General features: G+C 39.4%; 1 protein-coding gene across 1 annotated transcript; it reads right to left on the reverse strand.

Moving 5' to 3' along the window:
• LOC109834540 lies at nt 11,080–12,514 on the reverse strand. The gene is made up of 3 exons (XM_020402580.1): nt 11,993–12,514; nt 11,679–11,907; nt 11,080–11,594 (listed from the first exon to the last, which is right to left on the reverse strand). Exons 1-3 carry the CDS (start codon nt 12,512–12,514, stop codon nt 11,080–11,082), a joined length of 1,266 nt encoding a protein of 421 aa, XP_020258169.1.

Here is a 21,724-nt window from a genome sequence, read left to right on the forward strand (position 1 = left end):
CAAAAAAAAAGTCTATACAAAGGTTACAATGATCGAGTTAACCATTCATAATTTGCCAAACATAAAAAATATAGAAGGTTTAAGCTAACCCCTCTAGAGGGATTAAAATAAGTTAGCCCCTCAAAATGAGGGGTTTACTAAGACTCCGATTTAAAAGGATTAAGAGTTAATCCTTCTAATTATAAAGAAAATAGTAAAAATTATTGTTATTCCCAAACAGTATAAAACTGATCATGACTAAAATAAAACTTATTTAACGGGTTAATAATTTAGTCCTTCAGATTATCGAATGGGATAAGTATATTAGTTCTTCTCTTTAACCATTCTTCCTTAACCCTTTGTCAAACGGGGCCGACGTAAACAATTACGTTAACCGTGTTGTCTCAAATTTTCGGACTACCTAGCCTTTCAGTTTCAATGTTGATTGCCAGAGTGAAAGACTTGGGAGTATGAAATTTCCCCTAAACGCCTTGGATGGGAAGTCCTAACCGCATGAAGAAAAATATTAGATTATAGGGTTTCTTTGGATATTTGCCCTCCAGATTGTATGTATTTTTAAATTTTCCCTATAAGTCTTTACAATTCTTGACTCGCCCTCCGAATTGTTTCATTCTCTCAATTTTACCCTTCGACTTAATGACTGTTAAATTTTAGCGGCTTGCTTGATGAAGGATCTTAATTTATACCCCTCGTTAAAACCATTTAGAAAAATGTCAATGACAGCATAAATTAACCAATTAACCATTAAACATTCCGACAAATTTAATTCCACATATCTATGTTCTTTCTCGATCTTGTGTGTCATGTCCTGTCCTGTCCTCGGATCAGTTTAAAACTTTTTTTTTTCACTACCATAAACCAGAGTAACTCCATCAACTCAATTTGAGCTCAGGTCTTGAAGCCGATCATCAACAATGAACTCACGTCCCATTTTTCACAAATTGCCAACGACACTCACGAACCCATGACACGTCATTGATTTATCATAGCCGAATGTTAACGTCAGAAAGTTGATGCGTGGTTTAGGAGAAGTAATGATGATCTTGAGGCCCTTTAATTTCCTTTAATGGTTAGTTGTTTCGCCTGTAGAGGCCCAAAAGTTTATTTACTCTGGCATGTCCTTCGACGCTTAAGTTAGTGATTGATTTGATTAATCTGAAGAGAAAAGAAGAGTATAGCATAGTTGACTTTTTGTATGTAAAATTTACATCCTTAATGTGATGGAAGATACCATTATTTATAGAGAATTTATGGAGGCACGTTGGTAATTTGGTCAGGTTTGTGCAGTGATGGATTAGATCATGTCTTACGCGTGCAGGCAACTGGTCGGACAAAGTTGCCCTTGCAATAGTGATACGGCAACTAAAGTACCCGTGCAGTCTGAAGACATTTGAAAGCTCTTGTTCGGGAGACTATAATGACTGACATTGAATTAATGTTGACGGCGACTGGGCAGCAAAGTGTGGGCGTTGTCTAGCCATACATTAAATGCAGTGTGGCTTTTGATGACGAAGTTGACGGGTCGTTCCACTATTCAAGACACTCAGTGTCAAGTCTGAGTGGGGAACGTCTTTTGTCTCGGATTTGGGCCACATGCAAATCCGGGTCAAATATAAGTCAGAAAGACCATGGAGGCTAGAGCAATTAATGATGATTCTGACAGCACATTTAAGGCAAAGGTAGTCGGCTGTCGACAAGGGGTTCGAGGACACACTGCCTCTTTAGTCATCTAGCTTAAGACCGACAAAAACCATCTTTTTAGTCAGCTACGCAAAGTTGTTGGTTGGAATGGTAGGCCGAGTGCGGGTGTCTGTAGCGTCGATCTGGTGGGTAGGCCAACGAACACCGCCTTTTTAGTTGGCTATGCAAGTTGTCGGTCTATTGGGTAGACCATGGGAGCAGCTCAAGTCATCCGTCTTTGGATGCGTCTGATTAGGCCTGGAGTGGGACACATGTAAGTCTGCAATTAAGGATTAGTACTTAGTTATTAGTGGGCTACAATAGTCTACCATTTTGAATAAAAAAAGGACCCTTAAATTTGATTATTGTTAAATTTCTAATTGTTATGTTTTACATTGACAATATTTAATACTTTTTGTAGAAAAGAAACTTACCATTTTATATTTTTATTTTTTATGACATCTATAATAATATCTCCTTTTGTAATTTTACAAGAGAGATAATTACTTTCTTTTCATTTCCTTGTTCCTAGAATATCCTAAATCGTGGTATGAAAATGGGATTTAAACTCACATAATTAAAATATTAATTATTTGAGTTTTATACCATGTTCACATACCATAGTTTAAAGTATTCTAGAGTCTAGAGATAAGAAAGGAAAAGAAAAGTAATGAAAAATATCTTTCTATAAAATTACAATTATACCCTCATGATTACGATGGGAAGTGGAAAATGTCTTCCATTCTTTAAAAAAAATCACTTCCCTCACTAAGTTTTTCATATAATTGAAGTATAAATACTTGAGAGACAAATTTAGGAATACATATAATTTGGGAGGTATATACAGAGAAAAGACAAGATTAGATTACGATAAACTTTAAGTCATGATTAAATATACTTTTTTTGTGTAAAGTAAACTATATTTAAACGTGGAAAATTTATCCGATGTTCATCGGGGTAGGGTCGTACTGTAAATTTCGCTGAACAGACAACAGTTTTTCAGGAGGGCATTTGAGACTTTTTTGAGTGCAAATCACTCTAGAACACCTACTAATAATTATGAGTTTTGACTCGGGTCTGAGCTTATCCTTATCACTAAGGGCACGTGATCCGCGCGTGGGATCGCACGTGTGACTTGCTGCCGCACACGAAGCACCGAAAGGGGCCGCCTTTTCCTGTCGCTTTCGTCACTATTAATTTTTTTTTCGGTTTTTCTATAGAGTGCCCTTGGGTACTCTATAAGAGAGGAGAGAGATAGAGAGAAATGAATGAGGAGGGGGGCCCCCTGATTTGCATTGGGATCCTCTCTTCATTTATTTCTCTCTATCTCTCTCCTCTCTTATAGAGTGCCCAAGGGCACTCTATAGAAAAACCGTTTTTTTTTTACGGAATCGATCCACGCGTGACATTCTCCACACGTGTGTCCTTTTCCTCCTCCATCGTCTTCTACTTGAAACTTTTGGCCCAATTTTCAGGACTCGGTCTTAAGCCCCGATGTCGGCTGGGAAAGAAACATTAATAGGAGCCTTTTTCTGATAGAACTAATCAAAGTATTTAATGGTCAAGTCAAATAATAATACGCGAAATAAATGATCCAAGGACTCATTAATGCGCGGGACCGTGAACACAAATTTTGGCCCACAAGGCTGCGGGCGAAATTAACCGGCTCGGTTTCATGGTTGGAGTCTTGGAGATGATTTCTTATTAGAATTTACTTGCACGTTCATATTAGAATTTTAGCTTAAATTCAGCGAAGGTCGTTATTGGTTAAACTTGGCCCTCCTTGTTTTGGACGAAGATCTCATCTTTGAAATCATTGTTTAATGCGAAGGAAAATGAACTGTACTATTCTCTTTTGTATTTGCTTCCATATTAGGCTGACCACGTATGGACAGGCCCTCGGCTCGTGGGCCGAAGAGGCCATCCAGTTGTGGGTCTTGACCTGACGCCGCCGGTTTATAGGTGGCCGGCAAGTTGGCGGCGAGGCCGAAGCTCAGGAGCAATGAATTAGGCCCCGATTAGACCCGGCCCAGTTTAGACCTCGCCTATTTTTTACCTTGCCCGGGCTCGCTGAGCTACTTTCTCTCGAAAAAAAAAAAAAAACATACCCTCACAGCAAGCTAGCGCCATTGCATACCCAAAAAAAATAAAGGATTGGCTACATGTCAAATTTGTGAATAGAGTATGATGAGAATATCTCAAAAAATAATTTTGCGAATAGAGTGTGTTGAGAATATCTCAAAAACTTTAAGAATGCTCAAATTGAAAATGTTGTTGAAATATTTTATAAACCTTGTAGAAATGAGCAACATTGTTGTTATAGTCATTTTAGCGATGGAGAATAATCACCAATCGATGGCAGAAAATCCCTCACATTACCATAATCAGGTTAGCATCTCAAGATAATCAGAAGCCCATCTCGGTCGACTCGACACGCTGACATCCTGCGAGGACGACTCGAAAGGCGTCACATGTCGACGACCCGTAAGATGTTACGTGTCGTCCCCCGGCTGAGTCGACTACTTAAATACTCCACTTGGACGACTCGTCGGCTGACACCTTGAGAAGACGACTCGAAAGGCGGTACTTCTCGACCGTTCAAATAGTAGAAAGACGATGAAACATCTCGAGCCTCGAACCCCCTCCTGTGCATCGATGACCAATCACTTCGTCATAAAATGTCATTAAATACATTATGGGCGGCATCATTCTTCTGACTCTAATAGTATTTATGACACATTGGACCACATCGGCACCGCACACCCCACATCACTTCGCATTAAACACCAAAGTGACATCTCCTCCACTCCTCGGCCGACACCTGTAAAGTCGAAGCTAACTTGGCCGCCAGTCCATTGTAGGCGTTGAAAATTGCCTATAGGTCTCCACGAACAGCTCGAGGCTAAGAGAAGATGATGAACGTCACTATCCAAGTCACAGGAGCTTGATTGATGTCGACAAACACATGAAGTGGGTTGACGAACTATGTGAAGCAATGGAGTTTCAGAATAATAAGGATACAAACTGATCAGGAGCCCCGTGTCACTTACAAAAGACGAAATGCCCTTCGTGTCTCATTTATTCCACAGATGATCTAATCATTGGATCTTATAGAACTCCTCGTCGGATTTCCAACGCACTTTGAATCGTTCAAATCCGAGTTCGGATGAAGAAGTTACGGCAAAAATGAACAAACAGGCATAACAGAACGTCTCAGGCTGAACTGGGACACCCAAGATGTCTCGGCACGACCGAGACACCTCACCCTAAGGTGTCTCGGCCATGGCCGAGACACCCAAGGGTGTCTCGGATTTGGCCGAGACACCCAAAGGTATCTCAGAACTTGTAGAGCTATTTTGACCATAATTCGTTTTGAATCTGAAGAAACTCAAAACATAAAAGTTGTAGATATTTTTGTCAGATTTCTAACCCATCTGGAATCAAGTCATTTGGAGGTCATATGAGGAAGTTATGACAAAAATAACGCTGAGACACCCAAAGGTGTCTCGGAACTTGTGGAGCTGTTTTGACCATGATTCGTTTTGAATCTGAAGAAACTCAAAACATGAAAGTTATAGATATTTTTGTCAGCTTTCCAACCCATCTGGAATTCTCGTGCCTCGGCGAAGCCCTGCTGGATTGAAGACTTAAAGTACACAGATTTCCGAGAGGAGGAGGAGTTAGATCTGCAGCCCGATTCGTTCCTTAGGATTATCTCGTTGCGGTAATCTTAAGAAGAGTGATTATCTCGCTTCGCCTCGCCGAGATAAGAGCTACGGTTTCTCAATCCCTTCGCGGATAGACGAAGCTCTGCCCAATTTTTTCAGCAATCAAATCTGATCGACGGTGGTCCACGGATAAACCCCGGCACAGGCAAAGATCCCACGCAAGCAGAAGACCGATAAACGATCTCTGTGCTTGTTTGATAAAGTTATAAACTTTTTTTATTTTCATTGTGTAAAAGTCTTATAAAAAGGCTGATTTTTGTATTCGTTATAAACGTCTGAAGTTTGTAATGAATCTCGCAATGAAATAAGCAACTTTCTCCGCAAACATCCATGTCGGGCTGAAGTTACCTTCCTACCCTCCTTTCACTACTATAAAAGGAGATATTAGTTTCCATTACAGAGTAAGCTTTTTCACCATTCTCGGAACTTAAGAACTACTGCAGTTCCTCTTACTTCTCCACACAAGCCACCCACCGACTTGATCGTCAGATGAACAACCGGGAGATCACACCCCCGCCCTCTTACGATTTGTTACTTGTGTATGGAAGTGCACGTTGCTCAAGGATCAGACATTTGGAGATTAGAGGACCTCTGTCAACTTAATCCCCTTTTATTTGACCGTCTAATTCCATACATCAATATATTATATCCTTAATTGTTATGGATAGCTTTTTTGAACAAATTATATTCTATCTTTAATTGTTATAGATTAAGTTTTTAAGTAATTATGAGTTGTTAAAATTAAAAAATTATAAGGCTAGTCTAAACCTATATATAGGGTTCATATGTAGCCTTATAAAAATAGAGAAAAACCTTATAAAGATGAGATGAAGGATAGAATGGAGATGATAGAAAATTGAGAACTTATCTCTCAGTATTGTTCATTTTTTGCGATTGGTGGATTTCAGTTGGAGGCTTTTTCTCTTGAGAAAACTTTGAAGTTTTCAGATAGATCTTGGGAAATTGATTTTTCAAGGCAAATCTTGGGAGATTGATTATGAAAATCGAAAAGCGTTCTAAATATTGTTTTACTTTTGATTAGTTTTGATTAATTATCATGATATACATATTCCACCGTGTTATATGTCATGTTCCCAACGCTCGATCATAAATTTCTCTTTAGAAAAAGTGAGATGATTGAATATTTAGAATGCCATTTTGAGAAAGTGAGTGAGTGGAGTTTGGACACGCGCCGGGGTTTGAGCGGGGTCCCACTAGTATGTTCGAATGCTAATTAGTGAGTGACAACTAATTAGGCATTGGATTAATTATATAATAAAGCCAATAGCGTTGGATTAAAATGAAACAGGGCCACTTCATTCATGTACCCACTTTTTTCGTTCGTAGTACCTTGTTCAGTTGTTTGTTTACCTTTTAGGTTGCTTTTTTTCTAGCATATATTGGACATGATCCGTGTCTCGCATTTTAATAATTAAAAAAAAAGAAAAAGAAAAAGAAAAAAGCCACATGATTCATGCGCGCGTTATTTGCTTAGTGCACTGCTTTTGGTGACAAAAAGGGTTGTGAGATTCCTTCCTGATAGTTGTTTTTTTGCTAACATTTTAATCTTAGGCAAACCATGATGAATATTTTTGCAGATTAATTAAGTTAATGAAAGCTGATACGTACACAACTAACACATGTGTGCCGAAGTTAAACAACACTAATCCCTTTATTTCTGTCAGTAAATCTACCTTATTTATTTCCTCCCTCTTTGAAGATATCCGGCTTGGTAGTCTTGTGATGGAGTCCATTATTACTCTTTACTCGGTCGTCTTAAAATCTCCATAGATCTAAAGAAGATACGAGAGGGCTTTAACTCACTTTTTCCATTTTTTTTTTTTTTTTGAGATTTACGGAATATATGGCTTTAGAATAAACAAGACGATAAATTGAACTATTTTTCATGAAGACCATAAATTAAACTTTTATGTTAGACTAATGATTAAGCTTCTAACAGTGTTTTAAGATTCTTGCTGATTTAATTGCCTCCCATCAATGTCTTATACAACTTTAACATCTATGATTAGACGCCTAATATGGAGGGATATTTCTATCAATCAGCAAGGGAAAAGGAAAAGAAACCCCGTTCCTTTTTTGACATTAAGGGCCTGTTCGGTTATTTTCCGAAAAAGAAAAGAAAACTGAAATATGAAATCAAAACCATTTCAAAGCATTTCACAGACGTTTCTCAGATTTGATTTCTTATGTTCGTTTGACATGGAAATCTTTGGTTTGAAATCACATTTCACATTTCACCTGTTCGGTACAGCAAACCAGAATGAAGAAATGGAGTTTTTGCAACGGTAATATCTCCGAAAAACCAGCCAACGCCGAACGGTAATATTTTTGCAACGGTCACAAAAACAACTAGCCGTGGCCTGATGCAATGACCAGCAGCAGGCCTTAAAAGCCAACGGGCAAAATTTCTCCCCTACCACCCTGCACTTATATATAGCTGGGATGTGAGGCATAAGTAATAGCAACTCCACTATCCTGTTCATAATTTCACTGAGATAAGAAGCATAAACAGGCAGGGAAAATACCGGAATCCAGAGGCCTTGGATTCAGCTGCGACATGGAAACAAGTCAAGTCTCCAAGGAGTTAGCTGAAGTTGTAACTTGCTACTGTCAAATACCTACGCCAATCAAGCTTTGCAAAACAGGATTACACAAGGGGAAATACTTTTGGGGGTGCGGCTACTATCCAAATAGGCGCTGCCAGTTTTTTAGGTGGGCAGAGGAGCATAATGATAAGAAGCAGTGCAAGGTAAATTGTGAAATCAACTCTGCGCAATCAGTACCCCAAAATAAAGATGTTGAAACAAAGCTCTTGCGAAGAGAGTTGAAGCTTGCAAACCAACAAGTTGATTACTTGAAGAAATGTATTCTTGTTTTAGGAATATTTAGTATTTTCCTTGTTGTCATAAACATTGTAATCTGCTCTATGAAAATGTAATGCAAGAAATCTCCAATTTAATGTATTGCATAAAACAGAGATGACAGCATTGAGTGGAAGTATAACACAGTTTTGAGTTTCAAAGTGGGACTAATCCATTGCATCATAGTCAACGCGGAAAAAACATTGGCAATTATGACAAGTTGTGCTCAGATATATGTCTACAATACATTGATCCCACACCAGCAAAGTGGTGCATCACAATGATGGCTGCATTCTTTCCAATTTACTCCTCATCAAAACAGGTAAATGTTGGGAATGCCTCGCCACTACATTGCATGTACTATATACTGGTGAGGAATATCAGCTACAAGACAATCATCACAGCACAATTAAATCATGCAATTGCAAACTGCCCACCCAACAGTGCTCAGGATATTCATGAACAAACAGTTATGCAAGAACCACGTCTCAAAAACAAGGTAAGGCTGCAGTCAATGTAAAATGCCTGCATATCACAATATCATGCCTCGCCTTTACCTTGTTAAGATACGTGTGATTGCATATATGATTTGCATGATCTCATCACAGTACAAGTGCAATTAAAATGCAATTTGAGAATACTTGCCATACCAGATTGTTCTTTGCGCTTAACAGGGCACTTTACCAAAACCCTCGTACACCTGAAACATAAGTGAAAAAAGCAACGTCACTTGAAACCAATAATGGAGAAAAATACAACGCCAGTGTCATCATAATCACCATACATACGGTTGCATCCTAAATCACAAATGTAGCTACAAAACAATGTAGCCTAATAATTAACAGGCATACCCAGTTCGTACAAAATAACAACTGGATAGTTAGGCAAAAAGTTGCAAAATACATATTCCCCCCCATCTCCATAATGACCCTGTATGCAACAATAGGTAAAGAAATGAGAGATGATTATTTGTAATAAATTGCACGACCGTATAAGCAGCATATCAAATTACGTACCTGAAATGACAAACTAGCTCCCCCCCTCTTGCATTTTCATGAAATTTTCTAACAAAGCTCTCTGACCGAAGTCAGTCTTACCTATAAAATGCCTGGCCTTGGATTCATCCGAAAAAATGTTATCATAAAAAAGCTCCAGGAATTCTATTGAGTATGTATCCTTGTGCTTGAAGATGGCTTTGGACAATTTCTCTGTCCAGTGGAGATTAATAAGATTCATAGAACTTGAAAAATGTTTAACTTCGTCAACCATTTGCTGCATTATCTCTTTCTCGTTTAGACCCTTCCTCCCCCTCGCTTTAGCCGAAGTGATTCTCCTCTGTTTGTCCTTATTGCTTGACCAGACATTGTTGTTTTCAGATTGAGTTTCTTCATCTACTAGGTTGACTGACCGAGGTGACTTTTGGGTCAAAGGAATGCTAACATCCTCGTCGTCATCACCTGCAAGGTTAATCGGATCCTGACCTCCAAATTTCTCCATTGCAGCCTTAGCGAAGTTACCTCTCGCTTGATCATCCCCACAAATGATAGCTAGGTTCTCATAGTGCTTCAGAGGCTTATTAATATACTCTTTAAGCTTGCTCTTATTTTTATCCTGCTCGCATAAATACACATCATTTACCAAATGTGCATGAGAAAGAATCCAACAAAATTGGAGCGGGTTTGAAAGCATATACCTCATTCCACGCATCAAAACTCTCTGGATCCAACATTATCGTTTGAGTATCTTCATCCCAACCTGCACCACTAATGTTACGAGCCGCCTGCATGTCTTGAAACCAAGAACGAATTGTTTTCATATGATTTACAACACTTTTCGTTTGAAAGGAAGTACCAAACTCCTTGTTCACTTCAGCAGCTGCCATAGCAAATGCATGTTGCTTAAAGTTTTTGTCTGGCTTAAGACCAGACTTGGCCAATTTTGCGAGGAAGGGTATAAGCACGTCATCATGTGCAGAGGTCCACCATCTGGTTGGGCCAACCGTTGTAGCTTCGACCTCAACTGTGTTTCTTCTTTTCTTATGGGAAAGGGCTTTGCCTTTGCCCTTTCTTGGTGTACAAGCAGAAGTTGCTACTGCTTCATCCCTGTCACTTCTTTTGTTGTTACCTGAGCCAGAATTAGTCCCTGTAATACTAACTGGGGAAGGAATTTGGCCGGATGAATTCGAGGCTTGACAATTTTGGGGCAAAGGTGGTGGACTATTGAGCATGTGCATGTAAGATGAAACGGGATGATGCATGGCGAAAAAGTTACCATCGTAGCTTGGCATATTTGGAAAACCTGACTGGAACATGGAATTGACACTGTGGGGAAAGGGTAGGCTTGCGGGGAAAGCATGAGATGATGGTGGGGCCATTGAATTTGTGAAGTGAGTGGAAGTCACATCTTTGCCTAAATTCATCTGTTCGGATCTTGATTTATCCCCCATTGCCTATATTTAAACCAATTCAGTCATGATAACGTGAAAACTGGATCAGTTAACAACATAGGAATATTACTAAAGCAAATGAGTAAAAGATGACAATACACGCATGTATTTTAAGAAAGCTCAGATATAATATATTACCCATTACATTTCAGAGCACAAATGGCATAGCAAGCAATTAATAAGTCTAATAATGCATACATAAAACTGCAACAGAAACTAAATCACGCTGAATAAAAGGACAACGTCGTACAGCAGTATTATAGACTCACAGATATCTAAGTAATACGTTACACAATCACCTATCTTAAAATAATTGTCATAATCTCAGGACTACCATAGCAAATCACAATGCAGACTCGTGAGTGTCACCATGCCGATATTTCATACAATAATCAATCCACATGTCCATTGCGATTTGATCTCTAAGAGACCTCCACTCATCCTTTGAGGTGTTTTGTTCCCTGACTGTTTGGGGTTGGGTGAAATTCACAACGTTGGTTTCTTCAGTAATTTCCTCCGCGGCGTCCTCCTCTTCAATGTCATTGGTCTCATTGAGTAATTCATCCTCTGGATCAACTGTTGCAATGTAGTTATGGAGAACCGTGCATGCCAGTACAATGTCTACTTGTGTGGGGAAAGGGTAGTGCGGTTTTGCGGTGAGAATCTTGAAACGATTCTTCAATATACCAAAGGTAGCTTCAATCTTTGACCTCAAAGATGAATGTCTCAGATTGAATAGCTCCCTCCTATTTTGAGGTGTTCTTCCCGCAAACTCCTTTAGATGATAACGCACACCACGATATGGGGATATGAAACCTGGCTGGGTTGTGTAGCCCGCATCACACAAGTAATATTTTCCTACATATTTAACAGGATTTTAATATGATTGTTATAATGTAATTTTTAAGGAGGAATATCAATTTGAGATAACCAGAAGTTTACCAGTGTACACCCGTAAGCCATTTGGTTGTGGTCTAGACAGAGCATCTTGAAGGATTCTATAGTCGTTAGCCGACCCCTCCCACCCAGCTAAAACGTAAGTGAACAGTTTGTTTGGGGTACAAGCCGCGAGAACATTTTGTGTGACACATTTGCGCCCTCTGAAACGCGACACAAGTGCAGCTGGTACCATAGCATCCACATGCGTCCCATCTATCATACCTATGCAATCCTATGGAGTACAACTAACTATGTTAATGTATTTTAAGATTTCGGCGGATAATTATTTAGGAAAAATGGTTGAGTGGATGATATACCTTGAAAAATGGATAAAATGACGGGTTGCTTAGGATCTCTTGAGGTACTTCATTCGGGGCTTGTTTCATAAATCTGCCTTGTATGCGCGAAATAGCTTCCAATACTCTATTGAAGTACTTACTGACTGTATCTCCTGATCTTATGAATTGGGTTCTCATCATACGATTTTTGGATTTATGTCCCAAAATATTCAAAGATATGGCGAGTTGCTCCTCAACTGTTATATGCCTTGAGTCCTTTAAGAGTTGTTGTTTCCTCATTAACGTAGCTAGTTTCATAAATGCACCCTGTCGCATTCTAACAAAGTTTTGACAGCTATCACTATAACCTTCAAATATACGACTCATCAATTCAGACCTAGCCTTTTCCCTGCGCATTTTCTCAGCACTTGGTCCAGACCGTAGTGATCTACGGCGGCATTTAATTCTCGTCAAAAAGGTGAAAATTATTACCATGACTGAGAATGTAGCCCCAACACACATTCTTTTAACACCCTCTTCATCATCATAATCACCATCCATCTACAATATTTAGCTATCAGTTAATATATGTTATTAAAATTCAGAACACACTTTTTAGTTACTCAATTCAGTGTGACATCAAACAAATGTAGGTTACTGTTATTTTTCCTAATGGACTAACCAACCCACAAAAATCAAGACTAATTGTTAGGATATAAGACCAGTAAGCTGGCAGTTATAGTGCATCACAATATGCGTAGCAAGCTGATCATGAAATTTGGGATGAATTAAGAGGATACACTCATAGATCGTGGTGCATGTTACTCAATTTAATCAAAATATGCTCTTTGATTGAGGAATACCTTAAGGACAAAGTAGAGCGAGCCTCAAGCAAGTCGTAGTTGATGGAATCTCCGTTCAAGCACTACAGCTGCCAGGCCGGGCTCAGATCCGACGCTGAATTCGGAGGGGAAGAAGATAAGAAGCAGAAAGAACCGATAAACCCACCGTCGCCGCTAGATCTGGCGACGATAACACAGTCAGCCCTAGAACGGTCGTTCAGGGCCGCGATTTCCAGTTTTCTCAGAGTGAGGAAGATGAAATTAGAGCCGGAGCATAGGAGCCGGCATGAGGCGAAGCAATGGGGAAGAAGAAAGAACCGAAGAGTCGGTGACCATAACCCTAATCTTCTTTCCCCCCGCCTAGGAAATCGCAAGCAGAATATTAAATGGTTTTCGACGGAGTTTTCTGGGTGTTTTCAGGCCCAAAACCGATGAAAACGCCAACTCCCAAAGTCCGACGTGGAACCATATTTCAGACCCCTATTTCCCTAAATTTGTTTGCCAAACGAACACCTGACTTGGAAACCACTTGAAAACCGAATCCTATGTGGCCTGATCTTTTGTTTTCAAATCCCAGTTTTCCATCAGTTTTTGAGGCAAACGAACAGGCCCTAAATGTGATTATATTATTACACCCCACTCTATTTCTCTTCTTACGCTTTACTTACTCTTCGTTGTTTGGGCTTTGTGAAGGCAGAACCTTTTTGCAAAGATGTAGCTGTAATTAATTAAACAGCGTTCACACTGTGCTAAAAGGAAAGAATATTTGGTGAAAAATTATACTTTCAAATCAATATCAAACTTTAGCTTGCTAGAAATTAACCATAATGTATAGTATGATCGATATATCTTGTTCATGTAGTGTCAAGTAGAGGCAGAATAATTCCACGAACCTTAAAAGTTTTTAACTTTCGACCTATATATATTATATATACGTTATCCTAAATTCATAACTCTTTTAAATTGTTGACGGCACTTGAAAATTGCTGATATCATCGGACATTATATATGCTAGAACATCAGCACGTGCAGAATATGAAATTGTAATCTAGTTAAGTTTTTAATATACATAATAATGTTTGATAACATTACATGTTTGATAATGATTTAATATGTAATGTTATGATGCATTGCGTAGAATTTGTTGTAGAAATGTATAATGAATTGTTGTTAAACAGTTAAATCAACAAAAAAAATCTTAACATAACTTTGTTGAAGAGTTTTCTTATTAAGAATAGTATAATTGGAGCAAGTAATTAGAAGGAAAAAAAATGGTGAATACATACATTATGTGAGTTTAAATCTCATTCTCATATCATGTTTTAGAATGTTCTAGAATAAGAAAAGAAAACAAAGAAAAATAATAATATCTCTAACAAAATTACAATATTAAATATGTGATTTCAAATCATATCTTCATGTCACGATTTCGGAATGTTCTCGAATGAGAAATGGAAACTAAAAAAAAGAACAATGTCTTTGTAAAATTATAAATTTACTCTCTGTTATATTATATAGATGACTAAGTGTAAATCTTTCATAAGGAGTTGACACGTGTTCCTTATTAACTTAAACACCAGATCAACCTCACCCTATGCAAGAAGACTCAAACAGGTTCAACACTCGACCCTTACTAAGAAGGGTCGAATCGAAAGACATCCCAACATGGATCTTGACATTAGCAGCAAGCCAGCAACCTCATACCTCATCTTTCTACAAACTTGGGTCGAGAACTTTTGAAGCCGAGTAAAAAGGCGGTGCTTATAGGCCTGCTTACAAGACCAAAGTAAAAGGCGTCATTTGTCGACCCTCTCGCAGAGACGAGTCGAGAGGCGGTTTATTCTTGAGCCCCACACCAACAATCGATTGACATCGTATTAAGGGCATGATCAGAATCATCATTGCACCAGCCCCGAAAATCTTTATGAATCATCAGACCTTGTCAGTGCCACACGTACATCGTCACCATCACATTGAACGCCTTTCATCCCTCTCACCATCACATTGAACATATTTCATCCCTTTTTTGTAGCTAACACATGTAAAGTAGCTGCCGACTAAGCCGCTTGCTTGGACGCGGCCGAAGTTACGTATTTGCCCCTTAGATCTGCTATAAAGAAAAGATGTTGTCTACTGCATAGAGTAAGCAATATCCTACAAAAATACACCACACACACAATCTTTTTCTCCACTCAAGCTAACTATTGACTAGATTGTCGGAGGAAACACTAGAGATCCCAACTCCGACTCTTTCACGTATTGTTCATGTGCAGGATGAGATTTGTTGCTCAGAGGGCAACCATCTAAAGAAGATTGAAGACCCCAACACTTTAAACAACCCTCGCTTAACTCCCTGGTAGATAACTGATATCAACGCCCTCATAATTACAATAAAAAGGAGGATAATATCCTCCATTCTTCCATTTTTTTCTTTTTCCCCGCTAAGTTTTTATATATTAGTATAGATATCTTCACTCTAAGCAGTCCCAGGTGGATCCTGTTTAAAATTATACGTTCATCTGCAATGTGACTACTAACTTAGCTCATAGACATTGACCTTAACCGATCTAAAACCTTCCGTGAAAGAAAACCATCATGAAATAACCCCCTTCAACAAAGGACCTACGTGATGAGCATATCAACTTCCATCAGTCTCCTTCCCATCACGCGTGAAATTAACAAACCACGAGCTGCCATCTATAACAAAGTCCTCACATCGCTCCTTTCCACTCTCTCAAAATTTATTCATTTGTACAGTTTATTATTAATTTGGATAGTGAATAGATCATCTTAACTGCAAAGACATTACAACTAGCATTTTTTATTACAATAGGTTTTTTTTTAGATATTAGTCCTTTACATATGGGCGATTTGATATTAGTCCCTCAAATTGTCTTAATTTGTCCCTATTAGTCCTTCTCTTAAGTTTTATGTTAAAAAATCTAAACCATGGTTGGGTTAATATTAACTATAGACGGCAAGTTAACAAAATTCCCTCATTGTAATGCACCCCCACTAAATGTCATTCTCTCTCTCTCTCTCTCTCTCTCTCTCTCTCTCTCTCTTCTCTCTCTCTCTCTCTCTCTCTCTCTCTCTCTCTCTCTCTCTCTCTCTCTCTCTCTCTCTCTCTCATTGCATGTTTTGATTAAAGTTTAAAGATTTGGGTTTGTAGTCGTTATGATGTTCTTAGTCGCCAAAGTATGATCCTTTGTCAACAACAGACAGACGTCACCTTATATATATGTACCGTTCAAATCAAATTAACGGTCAAAATCACTAAGGATCCCGACTTAGCCGCCACGCCGAGTCGATATCTCTTTAGGTTGATTCGAAGGGTGGTACTTGTCGGTCCTCTTATTGAAGACGACTTGCTACGAGCCTACTCGACCAGTTATTTAACGCATCACAAAGTCAACTCGAAAAACGTTACTTCTCGGCCAAGCTAAAAGATGACTTCAGCCTCGAGCCTCTCCCGCTGATAGCACGTCGGCGTCACATTTAATGTTTGGCAGGCACATCATACCTCTAGCCCTGATAGTCTTTATGACTCGTCGGACCACGTCAGCACCGCCATGCCTTTGATCACTTCTCATTTAATGCTGATGTAATCTCTCCTCCACTTGCCGACCAGCACATGTAAAGTAGGTGCTGACGCAACCGCCAGCCCATACTTATTTAATTATCGTCATCTTGTGCTCATCGAAATCACGGTTCTACCCTTTCAGCATCACTATAAATAAAGGTATTATTCTCAACACAAAAAGGATGATTTTTTTTCTAAAAAGGATTCTTTTTCAAGAACTTTTTGTGCTAAGCCATTTCCAGGCTATTTTTTCAAGCAATATCTAATAATTATACTGCACTACACTAAAGAACTCATACAGTTCTTCATTTTTCTACACAAGTTCGCCAACTAACTTGATTGTCGGATGTACAATAGGGGAACCAAGTCCCGTCCTCTCACGAATTGCTATTTGTGCAGGCTGAAAGCTATTTAACTCAAAAGCAAATATTCGGAGAAATGAGCGGCCCGTAATCAACATCACCCCCGATATTTTTGACTGTTTGGTTATTTAACCCTAGATTACCAGAATATTGGTTCTCTATCTTCTGTTTTGTTTTTTCTCCAATAATAATTATATATATATATATATATATATATATATAAACCAAAACCCTATATCTAGCTTAACTTCTTAATTAGAATGTGATTCAAACTTCTAATCATGATTAGACCCAATCTCTTAATTAAAATAGATCTCTAATCATATCTAATTCTCATAATTAAAGTTATACAAAGAATTAAAGATATAATCCCAACATAAACAATCCTCGCTTAACTTCATGTTGGATAACTGACATCAACGCCCTCATAATTACAATAAAAAGGAGGATATATAATATCCTCCATTCTTCCATTTTTTTCTTTTTCCCCGCTAAGTTTTTTATCTATTAGTATAGATATCTTCACTCTAAGCAGTCCCAGGTGGATCGTATTTAAAATTATGCGTTCATCTGTAATGTGACTACTAACTTAGCTCATAGACATTGATTGACCTTTACCGATCTAAAACCTTCCGTGAAAGAAAACCATCATTAAATAACCCCCTTCAACAAAGGACCTACGTGATGAGCATATCAACTTCCATCAGTCTCCTTCCCATCACGCGTTAAAGACTTTAAAGTAACAAGGCCAAGAGCTGCCATCTATATAACAAGGTCCTCGATCACATCGCTCCTTTCCACTCTCTCAAAATTTCTTCATTTGTACAGTCTATTATTCCGCAAAGACATCACAACTAGCATTTTTTATTTCAGTAGGTTTTTTAGATATTAGCCCCCCTACATATGAGCGATTTTGATAATGGTCCCTTAAATATGAGTATTTTGTATTAGTCCCTCAAATTGTCTTAAGTTGTTGATAGTAGTCATTCTGTTAGGTTTAATGTTAAAAAATCTAAATCATGATTGGGTTAATATTAGCTAAAGATGGTAAGTTGCCGAAATACCCTTATTGTAATTCACCCCCACTAAATGACATTCTCTCTTTCATTGCATGTTTTGATTAGAGTTTAAAATTTTGGTTTTGTAGTGAATTTGGGGATGAGTTAGAGTTTAACATTGATTAGGGTTTAATTGTTTGATTAGATTTTAATTTGATTAGATTTTAGTTTGCATTGATGAAATTTACTTTAGTGACGGTTATAATTGTCCTATAAATGCAACAGTTATAGATAACAGAATATTCTCATATAGATTTAACAACCATTAATTAACTTGAAGGACTAAAATCAACAACGTAAAGCAATTTGATGGTAATATCAAATTATTCATATTTGAGAGACAAATTATTCATATTTGAGAGACTAATTTCAAAATAGCTCAGATTTGAGGGACTAATATCTAAAAAACCCATCACAATAGTACGATAATATTCACACAATTGTTATTTTTTCCTAACCTCACTGAGGACTTGTCGAGTTAGAAGTGACAGGAACAATGAACATATATATTTACAACATCATGTGGTTCGAGTTTCTAGGGTTTAAAACCGATCTTAATTTGAACGCAGTAGCAACTTTTATGTGTTATTAAGCTTACTTTGTTTTCGCAACCACATTTTTGCATTGGAAAATATATGTGTATTGTAATTCATTTGGATGCATACAAAAGAAATATTTGGCTCTAACCACTCTATTTGATCGAACACGCTCTTTATAAGTTTTTCTGGAGAATTAAGTTAGTTTCATAAAATTCTAATAGTATCGCCTCTTAAACTCATTTGAAAAGCTTGCAGAGCATCTACAAAAGAAGTTAACGGCTTTACACGTAAAACTAAGTCTAAATAATGTTGGGGTTTTAGAAAACCTAACTTAAATATATGATGGCTTAATTACGTAAATTGACTGTAAATATGTTTTTTTAGTAAAAAGGACTCTATGGTTTGCAAAAAAGAAAAATGAAAATACAAAGTACAATAAGAACAACAGTACTATTAAGATATTGTGAAATGGTTATGAGGAATAAATGCCTCTCTGCTCTAGGGTCGTGTCTAGCAACACAAAAATTAATCTAGCGACGTAGTGGATTTTTCTCAACTACTCATATAGGAGTTGATTAAAAAAAGAATTAGCGTAAGAGCTAAAATTTTAACTAATGCTGTATCAACTACAACATATTTCATCGAAACACACTTTTAATAATGTGGGCATGGATGGAGTCCAAATCTTATTTTAATGATTGAAATGTATTTCTAAAAATTTAATAATTTGTATAGGGTGACACTAGGGGCATACCCCCAACCACACCCCCACTCTCAATTGCTACAGTGCACCGGGTCCTACATGGGATTTTAAAATTTTCAAATCCTATGTGGGGCCTGATGCACTGTAACAAATGAGAGAGTGGATGTGGTTGAGGATGTGTCTCTATCATTTTTCATTTGTATATTTTCCTACCTCATTACAATAAAGAGGATCCGAGAATACCGGCAGCCTCAAACGTACCGTGATCTCTCGCAAAAGGAAAATGCTTTTTGACTCGCGAGTTGGGCAACTCGCGCCCAACTCGCAGTCACTGACTAGGGGGTGGGCCCCACAGCTTTGTGGGGGCCCACCCCCCTAGTCAGTGACTGCGAGTTGGGCGCGAGTTGCCCAACTCGCGAGTCAAATAGCACAGCCGCTCGCAAAACTCCTGACGTCATGCATCATCACTTCCTAATCTCCTAACAAAACCGGTAAAAAAATACAAGCTGTAAAAATGGTAATAATGATCGATATTTACATGACAAAGATGGGAGATAGCGATGGAGAGTTTGCTGCTGCCACGTTCTCAGAATCTCTGTGGACTCTATCCGCCAATGTTAATGCAAAGAAAGGGACAATATTGCAAATTTTCATTTTTTTTTTGGAATCAGGGGTATATTTTTGCGAATTTGTCAGTTACGTTGTTATCAAAACTTTAACTTTCTTCATTTATTTTAGGCTTGTTCCTCACGTCACCACTGGGTAAGGTGAAAGGACAAAGGCAGTGCTCCACCCTTTAATTTCTTTTCTCGTAGTTTGGATCCTGCCACCACTTGTCCTTTTGCTAATTGTCATGTCATTTATTTTGAGGAGGTGAAAGAAATTTACTAGCTTAATAATAGAACGATTAAGGATAAGCGAATCGGATTAAGGTTATTAATAACGCCTGCTAATTAATTGTTCCTCCCTTGAGAGCAAAAGTTTTGTGGTATGGGAAAAAGCTTAAGGAAGATTCGGAAACAAATTGACTTCAATTTCTAACATGTTAAAGTTTCTATTATATTTGAGATATGGCGTCATTTTAAAATCTACTGAATACTAACCTTGAAAAAAAGCTTTATTACTTTAGACTTCAATTCCGATATTAAGAAATAACAAAGAAAGTGAAAAAAAAAAAGACAGAAAAAAAAGTAGAGCTCTCAGAGCCTCACATATACATTATAACAAAGAAAAGTTCCACTTGATCACAATGTTTAAATGGTAAACCCATGACCCTTCATTATTGACATAAATCAAAATGCGCGAGTAGCCTACTAGCTAGCCCGTGAACTTGATTATAGGTAGGTTCATACTTATCCCAATCTCGGACAAGTTGGCACATAATCAAATCTTTTAAGTGGGGTTAAAAACTAATTAATCTAATTATCATTGAGAAGAGCCCGATATTTTTCAGTCCAGGGAACTCTGGACAAGATAACAAAACATCACGATAGCTGTCCAAACCTACTCGGCCTATAATAATAATCTAACAAAAGGAGAGAGAAAAAAAGAAACACGTTTTAATTCATTATTTGCCATAATGCTCTATTATGTCACACTGCTCCCATGGGATTCAAACTCGCCCTGCCCCGAGGTCCTGCACATCGCCAGCCTGGCTTCCCCAGTACTCATGACTCGGGCCAGTCCACCGCCACGTGGCAACAAAGACGTGACCCGCCACGGCCCTTCTCCTCGTATAAAATCCCCAAGCTCCGCTTCAGCCAATCACTCCATCCGGCAAAATCCCAAGCTCGAGTTCTCAAAACAGCATGCTCCTGCCTCTTGCTCTCCTCCTCTCGTGTTTCCTCTGCCGCGGCGGCGCTAACGTGGCCCCACCGCGAAAAGCTCGCGCTCGTCCAGCAGCCGCTGACGGTGCTCAAATACCACAAAGGCCCCCTCCTGGAAGGGAAACTACACGTCAACCTCCTGCTACTACGGCCGGTTCTCCCCCTCCAAGCGCGCGATTAGTCGCCGACTTCGTCGCTCCCTCTCCGCCCGCCCCCGCCTCCCTCCCCCTTCGCGTCGCTCGTGGTGGGCCACCCACGGCCAAGTACCCGGCGGGCCCCACGAAGATAGCCCTCGTGCGCCTCAGCTCCTCGACGAGTCCTGCTCGCTCGGCTAAGTCCCTGCCTCCGCCCGGCTCCTCGCCCTCGCCTCCCGCGGGCCCCACCGCAAACTCGATCACCGCCGTCCTCACCTCGCCGGACGTGCCGTGGGACGGCTTTGCCATGAGCCGTGCGGGTACCACGGCTCCGGCCTCGCGGCCGCCACAGAAGCCCGCTTCGCATACATTTGGGTGGAACGTCGTTCCCAATGCCCGGGCCTAGTGCGCGTGGCGCGTTCCACAGCCGATTATATGGGCCCCCAGTGCCCCGCCGCTGTCGCCGCGCAACGGCGAGTCTCGGGTGTTGCGGGTGATCATAACTTAGGGCCACTGTTCTTGGCGGTGACGGTGACGAACCCGTCGGTAACGGGTATTCCAGGGATCCGCTGCTGCGCCCGCTGGAGGCGGTAGAGCGCGTGCTACGGGCATGTTTTGGGCCGGGTCGTACCCGGTTACGCGGGTAATGTTGTGGTGCGACCCGACGACGGGGGCTAGCTATAACGCGAAAGGGCTTGGCGGGAGGGAGTTCCTGTTGCCTGCG

Source organism: Asparagus officinalis, chromosome 3 (genome assembly GCF_001876935.1).
Source record: "Asparagus officinalis chromosome 3, Aspof.V1, whole genome shotgun sequence".
Taxonomy (NCBI): Eukaryota; Viridiplantae; Streptophyta; class Magnoliopsida; order Asparagales; family Asparagaceae; genus Asparagus; species Asparagus officinalis.